At 42.1% G+C, this 27528-nt stretch overlaps 1 protein-coding gene and 1 non-coding gene across 2 annotated transcripts; both read left to right on the top strand.

Moving 5' to 3' along the window:
- Positions 1-11932: 11932 nt before the first annotated feature.
- Positions 11933-12095, top strand: LOC115868840. Its single transcript, XR_004045809.1, has one exon. It is a non-coding gene; the product is annotated as a U1 spliceosomal RNA (small nuclear RNA).
- An 11908-nt stretch (positions 12096-24003) lies between these two features.
- SIX6 (SIX homeobox 6) lies at positions 24004-25912 on the top strand. The gene is made up of 2 exons (XM_004698629.3): positions 24004-24590; positions 25611-25912. Exons 1-2 carry the CDS (start codon positions 24019-24021, stop codon positions 25777-25779), a joined length of 741 nt encoding a protein of 246 aa, XP_004698686.1. The 5' UTR covers positions 24004-24018; the 3' UTR covers positions 25780-25912.
- The last annotated feature ends 1616 nt before the right edge of the window (positions 25913-27528 follow it).

The raw sequence follows: 27528 nt of genomic DNA, 5'->3' as shown, positions 1-27528 counted from the left end.
TCCTCAAGGCCTGGTGGGCCAGGATGTGCTCCAGTCTCTCCTCCTCCCCTGTCATCTGCTCTTGTGTGCTCTGATCAGTTATGTCCCCATTTTTAAAGGCTTCTTCATTGTTGTTGGAACACAAAGTGAAGCTTTGGAAACTATGGATGTGCCCTTGAACATGACAGGAAAACGATTAGAATTCAAGAATCAAAATTCCAAATATATCCATTTCTCCATTTTTTCAAAACATCTCGAAAAGCAAGCCAAAGAATGCCCATGCACTTTGAGATGTGTATAGTTGGGTTTTTTTTAACTTTTTATGGTGAGTTGGGTGAAGACTTACAAAATAGATCATCAGTTGTAATGCACTTTGATTCAACATTTTGACACCAACACATTTGTTTGGTGTCTAATAAAGTGCACATTAACGTTTGGGGACCAAAATGTTGTCTCTAGATAATGTATACTCTTACTTGTGTCTGCCTATCTAAAGTAAGCTCAGTTAAAAAAATAAAAAAATAAAAAAAAGGAGATGCTTCATTTAAACAAATCCATGTTTTTAAACCTCAATGATCTAAATAATTGCCTTAATTTATCAGAACCTAAATTGTTCTACAAACTATTAATGAAAAAAGAAACTGAGAAGTTAAGGACCTCAGATCAACTAGGCATTAACACTGTGTTGTCATATTACTCACTAACTTATTAGCCACCAAAGTTCATGTAAATTTAGAAAGGTAAGGGTTTAGCATATTTGTTGTTATACTTGTTCATATCTATTAACTACCGCATTTTCAGAAGGCATGAGAGAATTAATATGAAAAGTAAAACTATCATTTAATCTTGCTGGGACCCCCTTCCTTTAATGATCAAAAAAAAATCTGATAGGTTAGAATTAGTCCACAGTAACTTAACACTAGACTTTCTTTCCTGAAAATTTGTGAAAATTTAGAAATCCCACCTTACTGAGACCTAAAAATCAATGTAATTGCATTTAAATTTACATATATGCATCTCCCAATTAGTCTGACAAAATTGTATCTGAATATACGGCACTACCACAAGCAATTATCCCGTTCCAAAAATATCTGGGAAAACAATGAAGATGCTCCACCTACTGGAGGGTTTTAAGTAATAAATTTCACCCTCACCTCAACCTTTCAATGAAATACAGTGCGTTACTGAGAAATTTCTATCATAACCTTTTTGTAACTATGACTAACCTCATACTCTCTTGCCTCACAATTCAAATCAGAATATGAAGAAATCCTTTATTTAAATTTACTGACCCTTCTAATGGCATGATATTCCTTTTCCTCCTTCTACTGCCAAATGAGTTTAACAAAAAGCCTGGGTCTCTTAACTACAGTTCCTTCTCAGTCCTTTCCTCACTGGCCGTTTCAACTCAACCACTTTTCAATTCAAGTCAACCTCATATTTAACTGCTTTCTCACAGATTATCAATAAAACATTTTCACTCCGAATCTAATGGTCTTTTTCTGTCCTTTTCCCCTCAGCGCTCTTCAATATTTGACACCGTTTAACTCTCTGTAGGTCTGACTTCCGGGTCTGCCTTGCAGCTCTTCCAGTCTTCCCATCTCTCCTCCCTGCCCTCTGGTCTTCTCTTTCTTTTCCCCTCAGCTCTATGACCGCATCCTAACTTTGGATTCTTTTTAACAGTTTTATTGGCATATAAGTCACGTGTCATACAATTCAATAGTTCAATCATATTGGAGAGTCCCATCAGTTTGAGAACATTTTCTTCATTCTTGCACTCATTGTTATCAGCTCCCCGTTTCCCCCCAATCTCCCCTGCCATAACCCAAGAAAACTCCACTGAGTGAACTGGAATTTACCTCAAACTCATCCGTAGCCCTTGGACTTATGGCTGAAACTCCCTCGTGTTTCAGAACCAGATGACTACTATCTGAAGGTTATAGAACTGGCAATCATTGGACTTCGGTGTGGATCTCCGGCCTTGAGGTTGCCTAATGAATGGTGGCCTGGAACTACCATGTATTTACTATTTTAATTCTCTCCTTGCTGTATTATGGCATGTATTCATCTGGAAGGTTCTGCCTTCATGACTGAATGTTATTGAAAGTTTTTACCTACTATCAACCCTCATTATTTATATATGCAGTCACTCAAGAGTTTAATCTGTACAAGTAAATGGTTCATGTATTTTAGTTCATAGCCAACCTATACTTGTTTAGTTTCCTTTCCACACCTGTCTTTTAAAGTCTACAACCTTGGCTAGATTAATGTCACTGTCAATGGAATTACCAACTGTGGATTCATATTAAGGCTGTTTCATTAACTCTGCTCTCTCTTTTCTTTGGATTACTCATTCAGCATGGCTTGTTATCACTTCTATGCTATGACTTCCAGATCTGTTTTTCCAGTCTTATCCTATTATTTGGTAGTTATCTCGAGAATGTTCAAAATGTCTACCCAATTTTTCAATTATACATTTTACTTTTGCATCAATTTAGTTTCACCCCAATTCAAATTCCAAGTCTAATCTCTCCATCTAACAAACCTGCCTCAGTGACAGTAATTTTCTACCTCCAGAAAATGAAAACTTCATATCTTAAATGATTCATGATAGCACATCTCATGAATAATTACTCAGAAAACCTTATTGATTTATTTTTTAAATCCCCTGTATTTAAAATAGCCAATTGTCTGACTATTAACAGTCTTTGTAGTCTGAGAAATATGGATTGAAAGTATGGTTCTATTGCTTTTTACATAATTATTCAAATTATGGTTCTATTACTTTTTGAATCAAAGCTTCAGGTAAGTTTCTGGCATAACCTTCAATTTCTTCAAGGGTAAGGTGAGATATTTCCAACATCATAAAATGGTTGTGAGAATTAAATTAAATGATTTTCATAAAGCCCCTCATATAACACTCAAAACATAGTACAGTGAACCCTCGTTTATCGCGGTTAATCGGTTCTAGACCCTACCGTGATAAATGAAATTCCGCGAAGTAGGATTCCTTATTTGTAAATCAAATATTTTCGTAGTTAGAGGATAGAGGACATGAGAAAACATCCTTTAGTCACCATTACACTCGTATTACCCAATTTATTAAACGAAAAAGGGAAAATACAGTAAAACATTTTGGACGTTACAATTATCATTTATTATTTATTATATTATTTATGGCATCAAGCGTGTACAGTATGAGCCAATCAGTGGCAGTAATGACAGAGCATGCGCTGTTACGCAAAAACCGCGATAGAGTGAAGCCGCGGAAGTCGAAGCATGAAGTGGCGAGGGTTCACTGTATAGAAAAATTCCAGCTACCAAATGTGAACCTACTTAAATCTTCACCATTCTCTCTGCTTGATACAATAGTACAGCAGTCTCTTCTCTTACCTAAAGCCAATTCCATGTGGAACGCCATCCGTCCTAACCTCCTGCTGTTGTTGTTAGATGCCCTCAAGTGAGTTCCTACTCATAGCGACCCTATGCACAATCAAATGAAGCATCGCCTAGTCCACAGCCATTCTCGCAGTTGTTATGTTTCAGCCCATTGCTGCAGCCACTGTATTAATCCATCTCATTGACGGTCTGCATCTTCTTCACTGCCCCTCCGCTTTACCAAGCAGGATGTCCTTCTCATCCTTTTCTAGGGACTGGTCTCTCCTGATAACATGCCCAAAGTATAAGAGATGAAATCTCGTCATCCTCACTTCCAAGGAACATTCTGACTATTCTCTTTCTTTTTTTAATCATTTTATTGGGGGCTTGTACAACTCATCACAATCCATACATCCATCCATTGTGTCAAGCACATTTGGTACATTTGTTGCCATCATCATTCTCAAAACACCTGACTATACTTTCAAGACATTTCTTTTTTTCTTAACTCCTAAGGAGGACTAAAATAGCCAATAACATTCATGTAGAATCCATTTCTTTCATTCATTTGGATCTTTCACATCAGGTTTGTAGGAGCAGTGGATTATTTAATGTAGTTCTTCTAGCCAAAGTCCCTAACTCCCACCAAACAACCCTTTCCTGCATGAGTCTGGTAAACGTGGGGGAAGATACTTTTAGGAATCACCTGTGAGTGATTATGAACAGGATTCCCTGTAATGCCATCCTCCTGCATATAAAATGAGCCCTCTGAGAAGCAGGAGGCTTCTCATTAGCAGCAAGAGCCAGGAGTAGAGCGTGTCCCCTGGACTCTAGATTCCTGCACAGCAAACTTCCTGGGTCCAAAGACAACTATAACATCAGAGGAGCAGCAGCAGAGACAGGAACCAGAGTGTGGAACAGAGTGATAAGAGTTTACAACCCACGGAACAAGCTGAATGCTTTTGTGCAGGAGGCCAGCTTGGAAAGAAGGGTGCCTCTGAGCACTTAATTCAGGGGGTTGGGAGTGCTGACCCACAGACCGTAAACTGAATGCCTTCTGGTTGAGGCTTACCAGGAGTGGTGTGCCCTGTTGGGCGTGTATTAGCAGACCTGAAAGACCTTTGTAACATTTCCTGATAAACAACTATCCTGAGCATTTCTCACTGGCATTCCAACTTGTTAACTTCCTTAATAAACCCTATATTCATGATTTTCTCCCCTATGAGTTCTGTGTTGCCATTGCAATGGCTATTAGAACCCAGAGAGGTGAAATAGAGAATATTAATTAAGAGAGCACAAGGTTTAAGATAGTCCCGTCTCTCCTAGTTAAAAAGGGAAAAAGAAAAAAAAACTCCCCCGAACACTAAAGTTCTTATCAATCAACATCATATTTCTTTCCCCCCTTCACAGTCAATCTGTTTTCGAAAGAGTTGCCTATACTCACACTGTCCATTTTCTCTCCTACTCAACTCTTGACTTATTCCAGCTTGACTTCCATCACTGCTGCCACTGTGTGGGACCAAATCAATTCAGACTCATAGTAACCCTATCGAGTTGAGTAGAACTGCTCTGTAGGAATTCCTAGGTTGTCAGTATTTACAAGAACATGTCACCAGTCTTTTCTGCAACAAAGCCTCTGGATGAATTCAAAATGGTCATCTTGGTTATAGCAGCGGAGCATTCAAACATCCCCCAGCAAGACTCCTACCTATCACCATTGCTTTATCGAAATTGCTCTTGTTAAGGAGAACAATATTATGTCACTAAATCTAATGAAAATGCCTCAGTACTTACCTTTCATGACCTCTCAGCAACATCCAATAATATTTCACTCCTCCCTCTTAAAATGCTCTCTTCCTTTGCTCTCTATGAGTATTTACCTGGTATTTCTCATATCTCTAGAGAACTTCTTTGTCTTTGTTTTTCAGCCTTATCCTCTCCCACTCAGTCATTAAATGGTATTCGGTCCTTGAGTTCAATCCTAGGTCTTCTACTCATCCTGTACTCTATCTTTAAAGTAATTGCACCCTTTCTATGCTTGCAATGCCACCACTACAGGGATGATACATAAATATATACTCTCAACCAGATTGCTGCTATCAATCCAGGTCATACATTGCAAGCGGCAGAAACTGACTCTGGGTGATTGGAGTAAAGATGGGACAAGTGTAATAGATATTTGGTATCACAAACTCTTTAGACTAGCTAGAAAATCAAGCTCAGAGATCACACAGCATGAAGTAGTGGCTGAGCTCAGACCCTAGGCCTTACATCAGACACTACCACCACACGCAAGCACTAAGAGCTACAGCTCACACCACTCCTACTAGCACAAGATGCTTGTGGTGTGAGCACTGCCACAGCGGTCCTTGGAGCTCAGTTTAACTTCACTGCTACCGCTGCTAGAGAAGATTTGAAGGCACACTTCATGCTATTTACTCCCAATTAAAAATCTTGGGTGGGAGCCTGTTGATCATGGGGAGTCAAAGGGATCAGGTATCAAGCATCAAAGAACAAAATAATCATATCATTGTAAATGACGATGAGTGCAGATTGGGGACACAAAGCCCATCTGTAGGCAACTGGACATCCCCTTACAGAAGGGTCACAGGGAGGAGACATGCCAGTCAGGGTGCAGTGTAACAATGATAAAACATACATCTTTCCTCTAGTTCTTAAATGCTTCCTCCTCCCCCTTCCCCCACCCCACTATCATGATCCCAATTCTACCTTACAAATCCAGCTAGACCAAAGGATGTACACTGGTACAGATAGGAACTGAAAACACAGGGAATCCAGGACAGATGATTCACCCCTTCAGGACCAGTGGTGAGAGTGGCAATACTGGGAGTGTGGAGGGAAGGTAGGGTAGAAAGGGGGAACCAATGACAAGGATCTACATATAACCTCTTCCCTGGGGGACGGACAACAGAAAAGTAGGTGAAGGGAGACATCAGACAGTGTAAGATATGACAAAATAATAATTTATAAATTATCAAGGGTTCATGAAGGAAGGGGGAGCGGGCAGGGAGGGGATAAAATGAGCTGATACCAAGGGCTCAAATAGAAAGCAACTGTTTTGAGAATGATGAGGGCACCAAATGTACAGATGTGTTTGACAAAATGGATGGATGTATGGATTGTGATAAGAGTTGTATGAGCCCCCAATAAAATGATTTAAAATAAAATAAAATAATCCCATAAATAAAAACAAAACAACAACAACAAAAACTTGGGTGGGTACATTTGGTTGGAGAAGCATAGATCTTATGCTCAGTCTATGCTTCCTCCTAGGCTTTTAAAGAAGGAGATTCTCCCAACATAAGAAATGAGTTTAAATAGTCAAGAATAATAGCAACTTTCTATAATATAAAAAAGGGTTATCAATCCTGAGGTCAGATGGACCAGAGAGATGTTTATTTGTTGTAATAAAATGCAAAGGTATTCAACGGTGTGGATCATAACAAACTATAGATAGCCTTGAGAAAAATGGAAATTCCAGAACATGTCGTTGTGCTAATGTAGAACCTGTACATGGATCAAGAGGCAATGATACAAACAGAACAAGAAAATATTGCATGGTTTAAAATGAAGAAAGGTGTGTGGCAGGGTTTTATTCTCTTTACCATACTTATTCAGCTGGTATGCAGAGCAGATCAACAGAGACACTCGATTGTATCAGGAAGAATGTGGCATCAGGATTGAAGAAAGGCTTAACAAGCTGTGGCACGCAGATGACACAGCCTGGCTTGTTTAGGGTGAAGAGGATCTAAAGGACTTGCTGATGGAGATCAAGGATTGTAGTATTCAGTATGAATTGCAACTTAATGTAAAGAAAACCCAAATCCTTACAACTAGATTAGTATGTAACATCATGATAAATGGAGAAAAAAATTGAAGTTGCAAAGATTTCGTCTTGCTTGGGTCCACAATCAATGCTCGTGGAAGCAGCAGTCAAGAGGTCAAGCAACTCATTGCATTGAGTAAATCTGTGTAAGACCCCTTTAAAGTATTGAAAAGCAAGGGTGTTACTTTAAGGACTAAGATGCACCTGACCCAAGTCAATATCCTCATATGCATGTGAAAGTTGGACATTTTATAAGGAAGACTGAAGAAAAATCAATGCATTTGAATTATGGTGCCAGAAAAGAATTTTGAAAGCACCGTGGACTGACAAAATAAACAGATCTGTCTTTAAAGAAGTACAGCAAAGATGCTCCTTAGAAGCAAGAATAATCAGACTTTGTGTTGTGCACTTTGAACATGTTGTCAGGAGAGACCAGTCCCTGGAAAAAGACATCATATTTGGTAGAGGGGGCAGTGAAAAAGAGGAAAACCCTTAACAAAATGGATCAGCACAGTGGCTGTAGCAATGGGCTCAAACATAACAGTTGTGGGGATGGTGCAGGACCAGGTGCGGCTTCATTCTGTTGTGCATAAGGTCTCTGTGAGTCAGAACTGACTCAAAGGCACCTAACAACAATATAGTATCTCTTCTCCCAGTTCCAACTGCCTACATGATAAGTGAAAGCACAGCTCATGTTTTGTTTTCTTCCTACTAATCCTAGACTCTTTCACTGTGCTCTTTTCAAGAATGAGACCAGTATCTGTTAGTGTAGGTCAGAAACCTTCATCCTTGACAACCTTCCTTCCCTTTTCTACCTCATATCAAATCCACCACGAAGTTGTGATCAATTGGAGATACATTTTATTCTTAAAATTTCTTCTTTTATTCTTAAGTTACTATCATTTTGTTCTTAAATTACTAGCATTCTTTCATCCAGATTACTGTAGTAATCTCCAACATAGTTTTGTTGCTTATCTTCTTTGGCTCTCTTATCCAGTCTTCTATCGTTCTACAGAGAGATTCTTTAAACTTCTCTAACTCATACACATGGTCAAAAACACTTTAATGGCTTCCTACTTTTCTGAGAGTAAGGGGCAAAATTCTTATAAGTTCCATTATGCTCCTGTTCCTAGCTACTTCTGCATCGATAACAACCTTCCTTTTTCTCATCACTCTAGCTATATGCAGCATCGTCCAGTTCTTCCCATGTTCCTGTCCATCACAAGGAACTTGCCTTTGCTGACTACTCATTGTAGAATGCTCTATCTTTCTTAATTTATAATCTATTCATTCTTCAAATGTTGACTGAAGTATCAGCTCAGCATACACATTATAAATACTCATTGTTTGGGTACTTCCCCTTCATAGAATTTAAAACAGTTAGACATCATTTATATAACTATTATATAAATATCTATCTCATTAACTATATTGTAGGATTCACGAGATCAGGCTCAATACTTCTCCCACACCTACTAATCTCCTACCTTACTGATCTCCCACCTGAACCCCCCACCCTTCAGCCACAAGGACTAGGATATAGCAGGAGGTTTTTGGTATGGCTACAATCCCGATTCAATTCACAAGCACAGCCAAGGGGATAAATGCCACTTTGCTTTATCTAAGAACCATCCTTCCAAGGAAAACAAGTCATAGAAGAGGAGGTGAAGTGATGGAACCCACTAAAACCAATTTTCTCACAGGAGCAGCAGTCAGATCAGTGGGAAGACATAGGATTTGAAGTAGGCCAGGGTTTTCAAATATGCATTGTTAATTTTACATTTTAACATTAATATAAAAGCATCTTCTGCTTTATTTTGTCCTTTGGTTCCCAGTGGGGAGATCAGTGTGACTGACTTCCCTGGGTACTGTCATCACTTCCTTGAATCATTATGTCAGTAAATCAGGGGTAGTGGTTTGACACTTCTACAATCCCTTCTTGATAAGAATTCTAATGTTAGTGGATTTCCTTCTGAGTATGTACAAATCGTATTAGGCAAATGAGTAATTTTTTGGTTGGTGTACCTTGTCAGATGGTGTTGAGTCAATTCTGACTCAAGGGATCCTGCAGACACCAGAAGGAAATGTGGTCTGGTGCTGAGCCAGGCTCACAATTGTTAACTTGGAGCCCATTGTTGCAGCCACTGGGTCCATGCAGCTCATCAAAGTTTTTCTCTTTTTCACTGACTCTGTACTTTGCCTAGCGTAATGGCCTTTTCCAGATTCTGGAATCTTCTGATACCATGTACAAAGACAATTCTGGATATACTTCCTCAAAGGCAAAGCTCCTTGTTCCTCTGGCAATCCATGGTATTTTAAGTAGTCTTCAACACCATAATTCAAATGCATCAATTCTCTGAACTTATTCATTGTCCAGGTTTCACACATGGATTTGAGGCAATTAAATATGCCATAGCCTGGATCAAGAATGCCTTCCTTAGTCCTCAAAGCAGCATATCTTTGCTCTTTAAGACTGTACAGAAGGTTTTTGCAGCAGACTTATCCAGCACATACGTCATTTGATTTCTTGACTCTGTTTCCATGACCATTAATTATGAGTCAAAGTAAAATTCAATCCTTGATCATTTCTATCTTTTCTCCATTTATCTCTATGTTGTCTATCGGCTCATTTGTGAGGATTTTTTATTTTTCACCATTGAGTGGTAATCCATAGTGAAGCCTGTGGTCTTTGATATTTATCAGTAAGGGCTTCAGGTCCTTTTTACTTTCAACAAGCATGGTTGTACCATCTACATATCACAGACTGCTCATAAGTCTTCCTTCAGTTCTGATGCTGTGTTCTTTTTCATATTGTCCATTGTCTCAGACTTGGTCAGCATACAGATTGAATAAGTATGATGAAAGCGTATAACCTTGATGTATACCTTTCCCAATTTTAAACCATGCAATATCCACATTATGTTCAAACAGTGATCAGTTGGTCTGTGTACAAGTGCTGCATGATTACAATGAAGTGTTCTGAAATTTCCATTCTTTGCAATGTTAGTCGAAGTTGGGTATAGACACAGGAAAATAGAGACGCTGCCATTTTGTGTCACTACACTAATATCACTTGAAAATTTACTTGGATCAAATTTCCAAACATCAAAGACAATTTAACCTTCTTTGTACAGCCTTATAAATTGATCATAAACATGCCATATGTAGTTTTTTTCATATTTGGTCTATGATTTCTTGTATCAATTTTGTTTCTCCTGTTGCATTTTCCCCCCTATGTAATGAAGAATCACGGGTCTTCCTCACCATATCATTAAAAATTTCTAAATCTTTAATCAAATAAATTGCTGAATGCTTTAAGATAATTTTAGGGTCCAGAGTAAGCATAGACTTCCCACTTAAAGAGAACTTACCTTCCCAGGCTAATCACTCTGCTTCATTAAGTAGTATTTTGCAGGCTTCAGCCTCTGCATTCACAGGAGTAGAGAGGAGTAGAAGAGGCCAATTATCACAGCCCTTATCCACACCATTCTTCAAGCTCTAACCACATTTTCTACCCTTCTTACAACTCCAATTATCTGTACCTACCAACTTAGGGGAACTCAATGGGAAAACTTTCTCATTCATTCTAAACAATGGTGAAAGTTAATTGTTGTACTAATCTTAATACAATAATGCCTTCAAATTCTATGGAATTGTGTAGGACTTAAGACTATTACAACAGTAACCTAAAATACTGACACATTTTCAATTCTCATGTCTGCATTTTCAATGTAAAGAAAACTTTTAAATTTATTGAAGAGCATTTAAATAATTGAAAAACATCTCATACACCCAAATGGGAACATTGCACATTGTGATGATATCCCTAATCCCTAATTAATTTGGACATTATCAAAAGGATAAATATAAACGATCACTCAACATGTAGAATATATGTAAATTTATTAATAATTGAAAGAATGCCATTTTTAAATAAGAAATTACCAACAACAACCTGGCAAAGATTTATTTACAAGAAGAATAAAGGGGAATTGGTTATTTAGGGAAAACAAAACAAAATAAAACTTCTAGATGACAATTTGGAAACGTATCAAATATTAAAAAGCATAAACGTTTTGACCAACATATTTGACATATAATAGTTTTAAGGGGGGGAAAAGGGCAAGTGTGTGACAATACATATAGCTGTTCATTACCCCATTGTTTATAATAGCAAAAAACTTGAATTAATAACTTAAGCAAACATCAAGAGGAAACTGGTTAACTAACTAAATAACTTAAACATTAATAGGAAACTTTAAATAAAGAGCAGGAAATTTAAGAAGTGAAAATGATCTAAAATTTTAATCCTATTTGGGGGAAGGTGAAAGCGGATCTTGATAGAGGGAGTATTGCCTATCATCTTTATAAACAATAGGAGCCCTGGTGGCATAGTGGATTACCCACTGGTCTTCTAATCACAAGGTCAGCAGCTCAAAACTACTAGCCATTCCTTGGGGGAAAGATGAAATATTCTACCCCCATAAAGATATACAGTCTTAGAAACCCATGGGGGAAGTTCTACCCCATAGGGTTATGAGTCAGAATTAACTTGATGGCAGTGAGTTTATAAATAATAATAGAGTCATAAATATAAATTTTAAAGGCATAGAAAAGAATGCCATTAATGGAACAGGAATTTCTGTACACATTTTAAATTAATAGGCGAAGAAATTGAGTGTTGGAACTTACTCAACCAACAAAAATGAGAAAATGGAATATAAAAATATACTTACCTGGCAGGGGAGATACCATGATCAGGAAGGTGGTTTTCCCAGGGCCAGGCTTATCCATTGCACTCCGATGTGCTGACCCCTGTGATTTCCCCAAATATGGGAAACTCGACTGCATAAATTGTGGTAGTGGGGGACTGCGTTCACACTCTCCCCTAGGGAAAAAAATATACATACCATGTAAACAATGGTGTGGGGAAGAGAAGTTAATTGTCTGAATTAGAGTTGTAGGGTATGCTTTTGAATCAAGCTAACGAGTTTTGGTACATGCATTTTTTCAATATCTAGTTGTTTTCCACATAAGCAAGAGCTATATAATAGCAATGATATTATGATTGATGATAATTTAACAATGATTGTAGCAATATATGTGTAGGGAGCTGCCAGAAATTCAACCTGGATTTAGAAGAAGACATGACATGAAGCATATCATGGCTAACAGACAGATCTTGGTGGAAAGCAGAGTCTATCAGAAAGATGTGTTCTATTGACTATGCAAAGGCTTTCAACTGTGTGGATCATAACAAATTATGAATAACATTGAGAAGGATGGGAATTCCAAAGCACTTCATTGTTGATCATGTTGACCCTGAACATGGAAGAAGAGGCAGTCCTCCAAACATGCTAGAGGAATATTGATTGGCTTAAAATCAGGAAAGGTGGGCCTAAGAGTTGTATCCTATTCCTGTACTTATTCGAGCTGTATGCTGAGCAGATAATCCAAGAATTTGAGTACATGAGGAAGAGTGAAGCATCCGAGCTAAGAGGTTTGTTAGCAATGACCTCAATGCTGAGAGTGAGGAGGACTTGAAGCATTGACTGATGAAGATTAAGGGTTGCAGCCTTCTGTATGGAGTGCAACTCAACATTAAGAAAACCAAATTCTCACAAAATGAAGCAAGACAATATCATGATAAAGGGAGAAAAGAATCAAGTTGTCAAAGATTTCATTTTCCTGGGAACCACAATCAACGCCCATGGAAGCAGCAATCAGGAAATCAACATATTATATTGGGCAATTCTGCTAAAGGAGGCCTCTACATTATTGGAAAGCAAGATGTCGCTTTAAAAACTAAGGCGTGCCTGACTCAAGACATGCTATTGTCGATCTACCTCACATGCCTGTGAACGTTTAACAATGGTAAGGAAGACTGGAGAATTGGTGGATTTGAATTATGGGCTGGGTGAAGCATACTGAAAGTACCATGGACTGCCAGAGAAACAAACCAATCTGTTTGTAAGAAGTGCAGCCAAAATGCTCTTTAGAACTAAGGGTGAGACTTCATCTGACGTACTTTGGACATGTTGTCAGGAAAGACTAGTCCCTGGAAAAGGACATCATCGTTGGGAAAGCCAGGAAGGAAAAGGAAGATCCTCAAGGTGATGCACTGATGCAGCGGCTGCAACAGTGGACTCGGGCATAACAATTGGGAGCGTGGCGCATTCTGTGGCCTGTGGGGTTCTCTGAGTCAGAACCACCTCCACTGCATCTTCCAACAACCTACTCTTATGAAAAATTATACAATATCCAGGAGCTCTGGTGGCGCAGTAATGAGCATTTACCTGCTAACCAAAAGATGAGCCATCCTGACGAGCATGCTACTACTTCCAGTGAGACAGCTCTGGCATTCTGCTTCTGTCAAGATTCCAGCCTCAGGAACCTCATGGAGCAGCTCTCTTCTGTCCTATAGGATCATGATGAGTCAGAATCAATTTGACAGCATACAACAACAATAAAATATACATGTATATTAACTTATCTATGTAATGATAACTTGCTGTGCTAATTACTCCTCCTCTGATAAAAATGGAAAAGATGAAGTAAAATTAAATACTCTTATCTGAGATGGATTTTTACCAAACACACATAACTAATTCCAATAGGTTAAGTTCTGAAGAAATCATCACTTGTGTAAATTCCTTGCCACAAGATACTTCTGAAGACATGTGTCTTATTAGAATAGAGATTACATTTTATATATTATCATCAGAAAGTAAGAAGAGTCCCATTTCAATTCACTGGCATGAAGGAAATATGAATAAACACAAATCCCTTTTAAATCCTGTACTTTAGCATAAATAATTCTTTTTTCCATATTCTAGTAGGATAAACGTATGCAGAAAGGGATGGAATCTTTTATATCTTGTCCTGCGAGATCACTCACTGCCATTGAGTCAATGCCAACTCCTCGTGACCCTAGAGGACAGGATAGAACCGCCCCTGTGAGTCTCTGAGACGCCAACTGTTTACGGGAGTGGAAAACCCCACCTTTCTCTGGCAGAGCAGCTGGTGGTTTCAAACTGCTGACCTTGAGGGTCACAGCCCACTGGGTAATCACTACATCACCAGGTTCCCTTTATCCCATGAGATAAATCTACTTTATCCATATCTATACCATTCCCACAAGCTTTAAAAGTAAGGCTCGGTATTTTACACAAAATGAAGAATTAGTGAAAATTCTGTTTTGTTTGGGCTTTTGCCAATCTTGACAATAAGTAATGCTTAGATGAAAAAAATCTATGATTTTTTTTAAAAGTAAATTATTTTCATACTACTAGATTGACTACTTGTAATGTTCTATTCTCTCAACCTACTTCCAAAAAGTAAACTAGTATACTTGTTATTAAATTAATATGGTAGGTTGGAAGCTCCCTCACCTGCTCCAAAGATAATTATATCTTAATCTCCTGAACCTGTTGCTATTACCACATGTGGCAAAAGAGTGGTTACTACATGCTAGAGCAAAAGACGTGATTAAACTAAGGATCCTGAGAGCATGAATTTATCCTGGATTATCTGGATAGACCCTAAATGCAATTGCATGCCTCCTTATAAAACAGAAGTAGAGGGAATTTTCACACACACACACAGCTAAGAAGATAATCTAAAGAGACAACCATCAGATGCTGGAAGAAACAAGAAACAGATTCTTCCCTAGAGGATTTTTTTTCAAGAAACACAGTTCTGCCAACATCATGACTCATTCTTGAATATGGTGTGTGTCCTTTTAAGAGAAGACAGCCAGAGACAGAGAAAAAATGGCCATTTGAAGTTGAAGACAGGGATTGGGAGTTTTGCTGGCATAAGCCAAGGAACACCTGACATCATAAGCTAAAAGGCAAAGAACAATTTCCCCCTAGAACAGTGGTTCCCAACCTTCCTAATGCTGGAACCCTTTTAATACAGTTCATTATGTATTAAACCATAAAATTATTTTTGTTGCTACTTAATAACTGTACTTTTGCTACTGTTATGAATTGAGCGATCCCTGTGAAAGGGTCATTCCACCCCCCGGGTTGAGAACCACTGCAGAAGCTCTAAAGCAGTGGTTCTCCACCTTCCTAATGCCGCGACCCTTTAATACAGTTCCTCATGTTGTGGTGACCCCCAACCATAAAATTATTTTCGTTGCTACTTCATCATTGTAATTTTGCTACTGTTATAAATCAGGTGACCCCTGTGAGAGGGTCGTTTGACCCCCAAAGGGGTCACAACCCACAGGTTGAGAACCATTGCTCTAAAGAGCACATGGCCTGGCAGCATGTTAATTTTTTACTTCCAGAGTTCAGAAGAAGAATCGGTAGTTGAAAAATATGGCCGTTATGATAAAAATGAAGCTGGAGATTGCATAGCTGAATTCTGCAAGATAAATGAATTCCTCATTGCAGATACCTGTTTTCAACAACATAAATGGTAACTATACAAGTAGACTGCATCAGATAGCATACACAGGTATCAAATTTACTACCTGCAGGAAGCGACGATGGGAAGCTCAATATCATCAGCCAAAATAAAACCTAGGAGCTGTGGAACAGACCAATTGCCCATATGCAAGTTCAAGTTGAAGCTGAAGAAAAGTTATACAAGTCCATGATAGCCAAAATACGACTTTGAGTATCTACAAAGTGAATTTATAAATCATTTCAAGAACAGATTTGATACATTGGACACTAATAGCCAAAGAACCAGACGAGTTGTGGGATTATACCAAGAACATCAGACACAAAGAAAGCAAAAGATTGTTGTTGAAAAGACGGGAAAGACACCAAGAAGGATCCATTCACAATGCCCATACAAAATGAATAGAGACCTCAATCTGATACAAAGCAGAGAATATTAAAAGTTTAGAATACATGCACATTGAGTCTGTGGGGAAATCATAATACAAGATGTTACAGTCCAGTAGGAGATGGGGGATGGGGTATTGACATCGATGTGTAAAAGAAGCGGGGAGCCCCAAAGTTGATTGTGATGAATATTCTTGACATGACTGAACCATTGAATTGCATGATGTATTAATTATAGCTAATGTTTTTAAACAGGACAGGAAAGGCCACAGTGAACATCATGAGATGCTTAAGCTTGCTGAGTCACTGTACCAAAAACAACTGGGTGACTTTCAACCATTTCAAGAAGTAGCATATGATCCAAGATCAATGACATGAAGTCAAGAAAAGCCAAGTTGCACTGGAAGCCTTTGTGAAAAACAAGTTCTCAGGAATTGATTGACCACTAATTGAAATGTTTCAACAAACTGATGCAGCTCTGGGAGCACATCTTATGCCACCAGTTGTGGTATTTGTTATGGAAGCCACGAGAAAGTAATACATGAGAATTTCATGTAAGCTATTTGCTAACGTCTCTCACCTTACTGCAATAGTTGCGGTCCACAAAATAGGAAAGAATCTACTTCAAAATAATCTATTGCTTGCAAAGTTTCAGTAGAATTAATCAGAACATCACCAAATTCTGAGATCAAGGACAAAATGGAAAGTGAGATGTGACTAAGATAAATATCTAACTCGTGGATGAAGGGCATGGTTGTCCACTAGAGGAAAACTATCCTATGAAAAAAGTTATACTCTCTTTGACAGATAAGGAAACTGGGGTCCCAAATCATATAGTTAGTACAATTAGTTAAACCAAAATTATTTGATTCTATAGTCCTTAGTATTTTCACGACTTTATTTGCCTCCATTAAGTTTAACTTGAGAAGCATGACTCTTCCAAAATACGCTCATAATGACACTACCCTTCTCTTCTTTGAGAGCCACTCCCCTTGCCCACCCCACTTTCTTAGGGGTGAGTTCTTCATCTTTGGGGACCTCATCATTTCAACCAGGGTTAGCCTAGTGAGGAGGTACCTGGAAATAGAGAATGAAAAACATTTGGGGAGAGTCATCCAGCGGGTCTCAACCTGTGGGTCGTGACCCCTTTGGGGGTCGAATGACCCTTTCACAGGGGTCGCCCGATTCATAACAGTAGCAAAATGATAGTGATGAAGTAGCAATGAAAATAATTTTATGGTTGGGGGGGTCACCACAACCTGAGAAACTGTATTAAAGCGTTGCAGCATGAGGAAGGTGGAGACCCACCAGAACAAACAGAAAAGAGAAGTGAGAACATAAATACAGATCATCATAATACAGAGAAATTCAATCACTGGGGAAATAGACAATTTTCAGAGACAATGAAGAGCACTGATAACATCAGGGATAAAAAGGTAAACAAGCAGAAAGAAGATGAAAGGGATAGGAAAATATTACTAAGTTAAAAGTAAATATTAAAATACTTTAAATTAATGCAGCCTCACATATTAATAGCTAGTCTCTTACATTAATTTCACCAAATCTAGGCGCAAAAGAGAAAGTAATAATAAATAAAATACAGAAAAAGAAAAAAAGATGAGATGAAGGTTCCCTAGTTTGAAGGAACTGAGGAGGGGGGCGGGGATGAACTGTTAAAACAAACATATACATATTTCTTTCTTTATTATGATTACTTTGGGGGGGTAAATGTACTCCCACTGTCTGTCTATATAATTCCCGTCAGAGCTTTGCAGCTGGTCCCCACTGAGGCTTAAGCCGTCTCCTCTCTGTGTTTCCATTTAAAAATCTTTATTTCAATAGGTGGGCACAGAGCATCTGCACTTCCAAAATTACTACAGAACTGATCCAAAATGATTGAAACAAAATTGGTTTCAAAAATTGTCCTTAGGCTGAAAAGAAGATAAAGGCTAACATTTCAGACCTAAAGAAACATTTATCACAATTCTGTGGTCTGTAATAGACTTTTGTGGTCAGTAAAAGCAATGTTGACAGCTTGTTAATTATAGAAATGCTAGTGGGCATCACTGTTATTCTTTTGAAAGACTTGACAAAGGAGTTCAGAGCTTTTTTCCATAAACTGAGTCCTTAGGAGACACCACCTCAAATCCAATCTCTTCTCCCCCAGAGGCTTGATTCTGTTCCATTTTCCTGCTAGTCTCCAGTGTGCTGATTCCAGAAAGGGTCTTCAATAATCTCAGTCCAACAGTGCCCACTCCCCGAAGAAGACAAGGAAAGCCCCACAGCCATGGCTGAGAGGCAGGGGCTTGCAAAGGCATACCACCTGGTGAGATACAGAATAGTTGAAATAGTTCACATCTTTTTGAGCTCCCTGAGCACCAAACTGAGGAAACAGGACATGGTAGGCACCGGTAAATTGTTTCAAAAATTCAGATCCTTTGTCCTCAGTTGGAACTGGAATTAAGCCATCTTCCTGTGTGGAGAAAACAAGGTAATGAGGTATGTAATTGTTAGAGGTGTGAATTTGTGTTTTAAACTGATCTCGGTCACTAACTGGTTATGTAATGTAGATAATTTTTCAATTCCTTGCTTTCATATTTTGCTCATTTTGCAATAACTTCCGTTGTTTTCTGTCCCACCAGTTACTCCAAGAATACAGATTCCACCAAGATAGGAACAAAACTCTGCTTTCATCATAGGTATTTGGGGGTAGGTTTACCATTTATAGGAAATGTCAGTGTTCAAAAGTTGTGGTAGTTTCGTTGGGGAAAGTTTTACATGGGTCCCTCACTCAACTCTGCCCTCCAGTCTGTCCGTTTCAGCTCACAGTGACTCAATGGACAGGACAGAACTCCCCTTGGGAGTTTTTGAGACTATAACTTTTTTTTTTTTAAACGGGAGTAGAAAGCCTCTTCTTTGTAAGTCTAAGGTAAATCACAGGTGCATTAAGTCCTTTGAAAGGATTTCAACCTCAGAATAAGTAGAATTTGAGCAAGTTTCATATGTTTGGGTCTTATTGGTATTTTGTTGTGAAGGTGGGGGCTACTGTGTTCATTTAAACCTATTTAGCAGCAGCTCAGGCCTCCCTTACAAAACAGGTCTCAGAGACTGTCAAAGTTCACTCAAGGGGATGGGTGGTGCAAAATTGACTTCAGCTGGGAATCAATTCTTTAAGGAGTAAAATAATACTTGGATGGGAATTCTGACATATAAACATTCTCACATTGCCATTGAGTTTGTTCAGACTTGTAGTGACCTTATAGGACAGAGTAGAACTACCCCAGTGGGTTTCAGAGGCTGTAAATCTTTTTTTTTTTAAGGCTGTAAATCTTTATGGATAGAGAAAGGTAGTTTTGAACTGCTGGCCTTGTGGTTAGCAACCCAAAGTGTAATCCACCAGGTCCCCAAGGTACCTTTTTATTACATACAGTATGTACAATTAATACATATGTGAAATCCTCATAATTTAATGTGAATAAGATTTGAAGTGAATTTCTATTCTTTCACTTTAGGATTTCTATGTACATATCAAAAAGATACTTTGATCTTCATTTTGAAAATGGCCAAAAATAATTGTGTTTTAAAGCATTAATACTGCAGATAAGAATCCACTGATGCATAACAGTAAGCAAGCAATACCATGGTGTGGGTAACTGCACATTTAACTTTGCACATTTAAGCAGAAAAGAATAGAAAAAATTTAATTTAAGACCACAGCTTTACTGAAATGTAAATTGTAACATGCTCTTTGGCTTATATACAAGTTTTTCACCCAAATGCCCTGAAGCAATCACAAATGAGAGATCAAAATAGAGTTGCATGGTCTACCTAGCAAACAAACTACAAAGCATGATGGCTAATTTACCATTGTTTTCAACTGAAACACCCACCCCTCTTCAGCTTATTAAAATCTCCTACACTTCAAAACACAAATAATTCTGAATCATTAAAAAATATTTTTAACAATTACCTGGTGACTAAATATGCAACTAACAACAAAATATCCTAATCTCTTAAACTTAGATTAACATATTATCATATTTTTTTCTCCATTTGACAGTGCTAGGAACCTGCAAAGCATTTCTCAAATGGTGGCTGTTCTCTGAAGTTTACAAAAAAGCTGCTTCTCTGTTCTTTGTTACTGGGTGCCTCTTGGCAAGGGAGGAATTTGTGAAACAGAGCTGTCTACTTTGAGAATGTATAAGAGAGTGTATCAAAATGACAATTGGATATTGAATTCATTCCAGAGCTGAAGGTGGAGCCCCACATACTTGTGCATAAACAAGTATACATCTATGTTTATGCTGATGTGGCACCTGGAATCCAGGATGGCGAATGTGTGGAGAGTGACACTTGCAGATGATAATACTGAAGGCCGTGAAATATCATGGCTAACTTCTCTAGAATGTTTTGTACTTATAAACATTAATTAAGCGTTGTGGTTTCCTTTTTTGGTTTAAAATCTGCTCTCATGGCAACACACGCTGTGATGGTCATGAAAAAGAACCCTAAATCTCTTCCCTCAAAAGTCAAAATCGACAACACAAAAGACGGAGTCCTCATTGTCTGCTACTTGGGATGCTCAGTTAATAGCACAGACGTCTTTATCAAGTGATTCAGCTGCATTTGATCGCGACATTGTTAGGACCTCTGATGATCCTCTCTGAAATTGGGTGGAAAATACAACAAAACACATCTTTGGGAGAGGCAGTCAAAGTGAAAGAAAAATAGAAAGAATGTCAAAGAAAAAATAAGAGAGTGAGAGAAAGACAAGACTGCGATTTGAATCCAAAGGTAAAAATATATTGACCTCCCAGCTCGGTGCTCCTCGAACCTGGCAGTAGGCAGGGCTTCACAGGTCCTTCCACTGCTCAATCCCAAAGAATGGAAGCAGAGGAAAGAGAGCCTGGACACTTTCTCTGTGTGAGGTGGCAGGCTGAACTCTCCTTGGAACCAAACATCTCTGCGTGGACTCTGCCCAAATCCAGCACCAGACAGAGAAGACACCATCTTTCAGCGCAATGTTTGCTCCATACATCCCCATAACCTCAGAAAGCAGGCTAGATGTCGGTGGATTCCCAGTGATAACTAAGCAATGGCCCAAGACCTCAAGTGCCCGAATCAGCTAGCAGCTTTGGGGGACAGGTGGAAGGCCAAGATCGTGCAGTTGAGGTTTCTCCGTCAAACAGCTAGAGTAAAATGTGGTGTGTGTGTGTGTGTGTGTGTGTGTGTGTGTGTGTGTGTAAGTGAGAGAGAGATGGCTGGGTAGTCCGAGGTTGGTGCAAAGTCCCAAAGTCAGTTAAAAAAGCAAACCCCAAAACTACCCTTTCGTAAAAATAATAGTAGCCAACCCATAGAGCAACCCTTTTGCCTGAGACTCCCCAGGAGTGGTGCGCCTTTATTAAGGTGAGCTGGGTGTCCTCGCCTAATCCTCAGTAAGGGCTTTATAAGGCAGGGCCCTTCCCCCAGGGTGTGAGCCTGTCCCTGCTCCTGTGTGGTCCTTTCCCACCAGAAACGTGGCTCAAAGTGGCCCCAGGGGACGCCATCACATCTGCAGCCCCAGCGCCGGGCCTCTGGGTGCCTTTCAGGGCTCCTCACTGGCACCCTACGCCATATCTGGCCAGGCTCAGCTCTGTCGGCCACTGCCTTTGCCTGGTGCCAGGTGCCTGTCTCTGCCGAGCTTGTGCTAGACAAGCAGACACTAAAGCAGTCTCTCTAATCTTTGATGAGAACAGAATATATTGTCCAAGAAATGGGCTAGATGGTAAGTATTCCCGTTCCTTAGAAAATGCACAGGTTAGAAACCACTTCTCCCCCCAAATCTGCTGTTTTTCAAAGGGTATGAGAGAGGCCCTGTCTCCTAGGGACACAGCCAGCCCTGGGGCGCCTGTGGGGGTGGGGAGACCCAGGTCTCAGCTACTTGTGGCCTCTTCCCCAGTGGAGGACCCCCTGAAGGTGTCTTCCAGTGGGAACCTGGAGGGGAGACAACCTGGAGAGGAAAATAAGACACGTCTACAAATTGAGGCAAAGGCCTGTGAAGGGGCTATACTCCTGTGTCCCACTCTTGATCCCTGGACAGGGGTGCTGAGGACAAAGCCCTGCCTCCCCCAGAGCCCCTTCACCCCTGCTCCTCTCCCCACAACGGATTTGGAAGTCACCCCAACCTAGAGAGGAGGTTTGTGCTTTGTCATTAGCCTCATGGCCCCCTTAGCTTTGCCCTTGCCCTGTCACATTTCAAGAAAATGAGCTTAGAAAAGAAAATCTCTACGTTTGGGCCGCAGGCCACCTCACAGGAATGAGGCTTTTTTTTAATGTTTTATGTTTTATGTTCCTTCCCCCTGTTTTCTTCCACCCCCCTACCCCTCAGTGAACTGTGAAAATAATATCAAGGTTTTCCGTCAGAACGAGCTTTGCCCGGCATTCGGGCGTAGTATGATCTGACCCGACACCTCCAACCATCTGTGCTATCTATCTGCCTTCTGATTTACCAGATCTGTGAGAGCCCTGGACACATTGTGTTTGATACTAAAGAAAAGATATCCCGACCCAATCCGGTTTGCCGGTGAACCTTCCCATCTGACCTGGGCCTCCCAGGTTTCCTGGCTTTTTCGTTGAATCCCCTGTCCTGCTTATTCAGAGTAGCTACATGTTATCAAAGGCCCCGGATTAAACAGTGATTTATTTATTTATTTTGCTAAAGCTTCAGGAAAAAAACCAGTGTGACCTGGATGTCAATTGGGAATCAATAAAAGTTGCCAGTTCCAGCTGCCGGCCAGCCGGAAGGCAAAGGTAGCCCCTCCCAGGAGGTCCTCCCCTCTGCCTGAGGGGTCACTGCTCAGAGGAAGCGCTTTCTAGGTCCCCTTATTGTGCCCACTCCCTCTTTCTTTATGTGACTTTGATTGACTAGCGGTTAGGCTAAAAGGCCAAGGTTAGAGTTCCTTTCCCCAGCTCAGGAATTATATATTCAAACACCTATTCTAACACAGAGTAGTCGGCAAGGAGAGGAACAAATCAATTTTTTTTTAAAAGACCTTGAAATAAGCTTTTAAGTTGCTGTCCTGACCAGCCAATGACTTTTTCACTCTGGGTGCACATTTGTTGGAGTCCATTTAACTGTGGGAGGGGGTGGGAAGAAGGAGCTGCAAAGTTTACGTTTTATTTCGGCGACACATCCCTATAGCCCTCCTTTGATTGCAAGAGCTTGGCTTCATGGTCAGCACCTGGATTAACAGATGTGAGCCAAGCCTTGCTTAGAGTTTTAAATGTTTTCAGGAGGCTTTGTAAGGAAGGGGGGAGGGGTGTTCCAAACTGACCTCTTCTACAGATCCCTGGTCCCGCTCCTTCTGCTCCAGATATTCACTTCCCATTCCGCTGCTTTGGCAGCTGGAAAACCGGGGAACGGGGAAGCAAGCAGGGATGGGTGTTTGGGGAGGAATAGGGTGATTCACCCTCTCCACTTCCCGGCCCTCTCCGGTCCGCGCGCTGCTTCTTTGACAACTAAAGTTGGAAATTCCTGGAGGATTTCCATTTGGCCCAGGCCTCTTTGTCCTCTGGAACCCCCTCGACCAAAGCAATGACTCGTCCCTAAGTGGATTCCTGAAGCATCAGAGCCTCTTCAGGGAAACAGAAAAGGTGTGGGGGTGGGTGGGGGGCAGTGAAACCCTGCTGCTCTCGGCCGGCGGTTTCCCCACACAATTCCGAGGACGCGCGGTGGGCGCTGTCAAGCGCGGGGAGGTGCTGAAACGGCCCGGACTAGCTAGCCAACGTCTTGATTGGCAGAGCCGGCCTGTGACTGACAGGGGGTCTCCATGGCGCCCGCGTCGCCAATCCGCCCACCCCAGTAGGGGCGCCTGTCCGCGGGAGCTGAGCCCAGCCGAACGCGACCTCCTTGCGTGCCCCTCCTCGTGCCCCCGAGGCCGCCGCACGCAGGAGAGCCTGGCGCACCCGGCCGGGCCCGCGGGCATCTGCTGCGCGTCCCGCTCGGTGCCCAGCGCCTCCGCCGCCGCCGCCTCGATGTTCCAGCTGCCCATCTTGAACTTCAGCCCACAGCAAGTGGCCGGGGTATGCGAAACCCTGGAGGAAAGCGGAGACGTGGAGCGCCTGGGTCGCTTCCTCTGGTCGCTGCCTGTGGCCCCGGCCGCCTGCGAGGCCCTCAACAAAAACGAGTCGGTGCTGCGCGCGCGGGCCATCGTGGCCTTTCACGGTGGCAACTACCGCGAGCTCTACCACATCCTAGAGAATCATAAATTCACCAAGGAGTCGCACGCCAAGCTCCAGGCACTGTGGCTGGAAGCGCACTACCAGGAGGCCGAGAAGCTGCGCGGACGGCCCCTTGGGCCGGTGGACAAGTACCGGGTGCGGAAGAAGTTCCCGCTGCCGCGCACCATTTGGGATGGCGAGCAGAAGACACACTGCTTCAAGGAGCGCACGCGGCACCTGCTTCGGGAGTGGTACCTGCAGGACCCGTACCCCAACCCCAGCAAAAAGCGTGAGCTCGCCCAGGCAACCGGACTGACCCCAACTCAGGTGGGCAACTGGTTCAAGAACCGCCGACAGAGGGACAGGGCAGCGGCAGCCAAGAACAGGTGTGTACCTAGCAGCCTAGGCGCGTGGCCCAGAGGAGGCGAGCGGCAGCACCTGGGCCCCTTCACCTGGCTGGGGACGCCTCGGAGCCAGCAGCGGTTGGAGGGCGCCAGACCACAGCTTTCTAGCTAGCCCCCAGGGTGGGGGTAGGGGGGCTGGGGGAGGCTCCCTGCAGAGTCTAGGTACGCAACCCTCTCCCGCCCTAGCTCCTGGAGGTCGCTGCAGCAGTGGGTCTGGGTCACCAAACCAGGGCTGCATTGAAAGAGAAAAGAAAAAATTAAACCCCCACAAACAATGAGGGACTGCCAGGCTTAAAGCAAATTGTTTCAGCCTGGGCCAAGGCTCCTGCTACGAGGCGAAGCCTGGCTTTCAAACAATGGAGGTTTAGTGTTAATTGTTATTTAAAAACACCCAGGTGCATCCTACTCAAATGCTTCGAAAACAGTTTTCGGGAGACTGCAGTTTCTAAAAGGAGGTCAGAAGTCGAGTTTTCTCGTCCCGAGCTTGGTCACTCCGTGGTCAAACAGCCAAAGACTGGTACTCGGGTTCGGATTTCCACTTCCTAGCGTGTACATCTCGATGAGCCCAGGCTAGTCTTCCAGACCCAGACTTTCCTTGCCATGCTCCAGCGGCCGTTTGTGCCAGCAATTGGCCCGCTCCTCCCAGAGGTCCTCACGCTGGCGTCCCCGGCGGGCGACTCCAGTCCAGGAGCCTAATCTTCCCTTTGTGGTCTAGACATGGCTATTTTCTGATAGGCCTATAAATCCCTGCCCCCCTCCTCCAAAACAAAAATGGGCAACAGCTGGGGGAACCCCTTCGATCCCACCATCCCAAAGACGGGGTGTGTTGGGGGAGGTGGAACGCCGAGAAAGAGCCCGAGGAGGGCTGAGCTCCTGGGAGCCGCAGCCGCAGGCTCCCTCCGGCCTTCTCCGCGCTGAACGAGGGCGATCGCGCGCCGCAGCAGGGTGGGCGCGGCTGGAACGGGGCGCCCCTGTGATCAGTCTCCCCTTCCTTGCTCACAGGCTCCAGCAGCAGGGGCTCCCTCTGGGCTCTGGCCGGGCTCTGCGGGCAGAGGAGGCAGGCACACCGGAGATGCTGGGCGCCGCGGTCAGCCCCGCCGCTAGTTTGTCAAGTAAGGCGGCCACCTCCGCTATCTCCATCACGTCCAGCGACAGCGAATGCGACATCTGAGCCGCCCCGTTTGGCATGCTCAGAAACGGAATCCGGTGTAAAAATGCGACCGATAACATGAAGGAGGATGACAACCCGTGCAAACCCAGCCCCCGAGGAAGCCAAGCAGCCAGGAACCAGAGGAACCAGTGGAATCGGGCTCCACAGCCGCCCTCGCACAGCGACCGCCCGCGCGGGCCCGTAAGGCAGGCGGAAGCCAGCGCCTTGTCCTCCCGCTTCGCTTTTTCCGAAAGACCTTGCTGCCGCTGGAATCTGAACCGCACGCGGACCTTCTACCCTCTGTGTCCCGCGGGCATGCCACGTCGAAAGGACGCTGTTATCTATGTATAACTTTTGCTTTAAAGGTTTGTGGGTTTTGTTTTTTGTTTTTTTAACAAAGCATATATATGTTGTTTACTTACTTATTTAAAGGACTCCTGGGTAGGTTTCTCAATGCGCTTCCTGGCGCAAAAAGGTGGGGGTGGTGTGTGTGTGTGTGTGTGTGTGTGTGTGTAGGTGTGTGTGTGTGTAGGTGTGTGTGTAGGTGTGTGTGTGTGTGTGTGTGTGTGTGTGTAGCAACAGCAAAATAATAAAACAACCTGGTGAGCAACTGTTCTTACTCACTCACGGAGCTGCTTTCACATTCCTGCTGGGCCAGGAACCTTGTGAAATGAAACGGTTGCACGCGGGTCCTTTCTATACTTGTGGCCTTTTCTGACATCTCCCGGTCTCTTCTTAGGCAGATCTACACCCTTTCCCAGGTGTATTTATGTCTCTAACGCTATCTCTGCCTCTCCGTTCTATCCCTGGGTGACTCAGATGGCTAATGCGGAATAGTATGGGTGGTTCAGAGGCTCCGCTGAAGATCACCGCCTTGACAATCCTGGGGAGCAGACGGATTCTGTACACAGGGCCAGAAGCCACTCCGCCACAACTAACAACAATCACATATTGTTTATATATTTGTAAATCATATATATATATACATATATATAAACAGACACTCTCATATGTGTGCATGTGTATTTAAACCTAGAAATTGGCAAGGGGAGCATACTTTGTAAGGCAGCTCCCCCAAAGAGTCCCTAGCATAGGTAACTATGACTTAACCATGTGACACTTTTGTGTAGTATTCAGAAGGTACAACTTTGGAAGTGAAACCCCAGTACTCAAAGAGTGAGTCCTACATTATACAAATGCAAGACTATACTGGCTTGGGATGAGAATGGCTTTGTATCGCCTTCAAGGACCTCGCTGATACAAAAGCAGTGGACACCCAGGTTCGTAATCATGCCAGAGTGGGCATATACTGCCTTTACTGGTTGACCTTTGATTAAAATAAGAGAATGTGAGAGGTTGTAAATGACTGGATGAGCTTCTTCATGCGGAAGAAGTGGTTCTATTCCAACAATTGGTTTTCATCGAGAGGAAGATCCAGAAAGGGTGTGTGGGGTGGGGGCAGATGTAATCATGTCAGTTACTGAGGTATACAACAAGACTGTAGAGAAGTGACAGGCATTAAAAAGATTTTATACACTCCATGTTTTCCCCTTCAAAAGTACCCAAATAAATACCTACTACTGTCCTTGCACCAGGAAACTTACAGCTCTCCAAAGAGCTATTTCCTAGGGAACAGGATTGCATATTATAACATTTGACATTGATCTTTAAATCACTTAACTAACCTCTCACATCCTCTTCCCCTCCCCCACCCAAATGATGTCCTTGCATTTATCTGTCTTGCCTCAGAAGGTGCTCTTTGAATCGGAA

This window comes from Echinops telfairi, unplaced genomic scaffold (genome assembly GCF_000313985.2).
Source record: "Echinops telfairi isolate 266 unplaced genomic scaffold, ASM31398v2 ScPeMD7_18;HRSCAF=68, whole genome shotgun sequence".
Classification (NCBI taxonomy): domain Eukaryota; kingdom Metazoa; phylum Chordata; class Mammalia; order Afrosoricida; family Tenrecidae; genus Echinops; species Echinops telfairi.
Note: the sequence above shows the minus strand (reverse complement) of the source record. Positions and strands in the feature narration are given on the sequence as shown.

What these genes read in the sequence shown, in the direction of transcription:
- SIX6 (XM_004698629.3), top strand. Translation starts at nt 24,019, where the DNA reads ATGTTCCAGCTGCCCATCTTGAACTTCAGCCCACAGCAAGTGGCCGGG. An exon ending in GCAGCGGCAGCCAAGAACAG is followed by an intron (nt 24,591 to 25,610) that starts GTGTGTACCTAG and finishes CCTTGCTCACAG; the next exon opens with GCTCCAGCAGCAGGGGCTCC.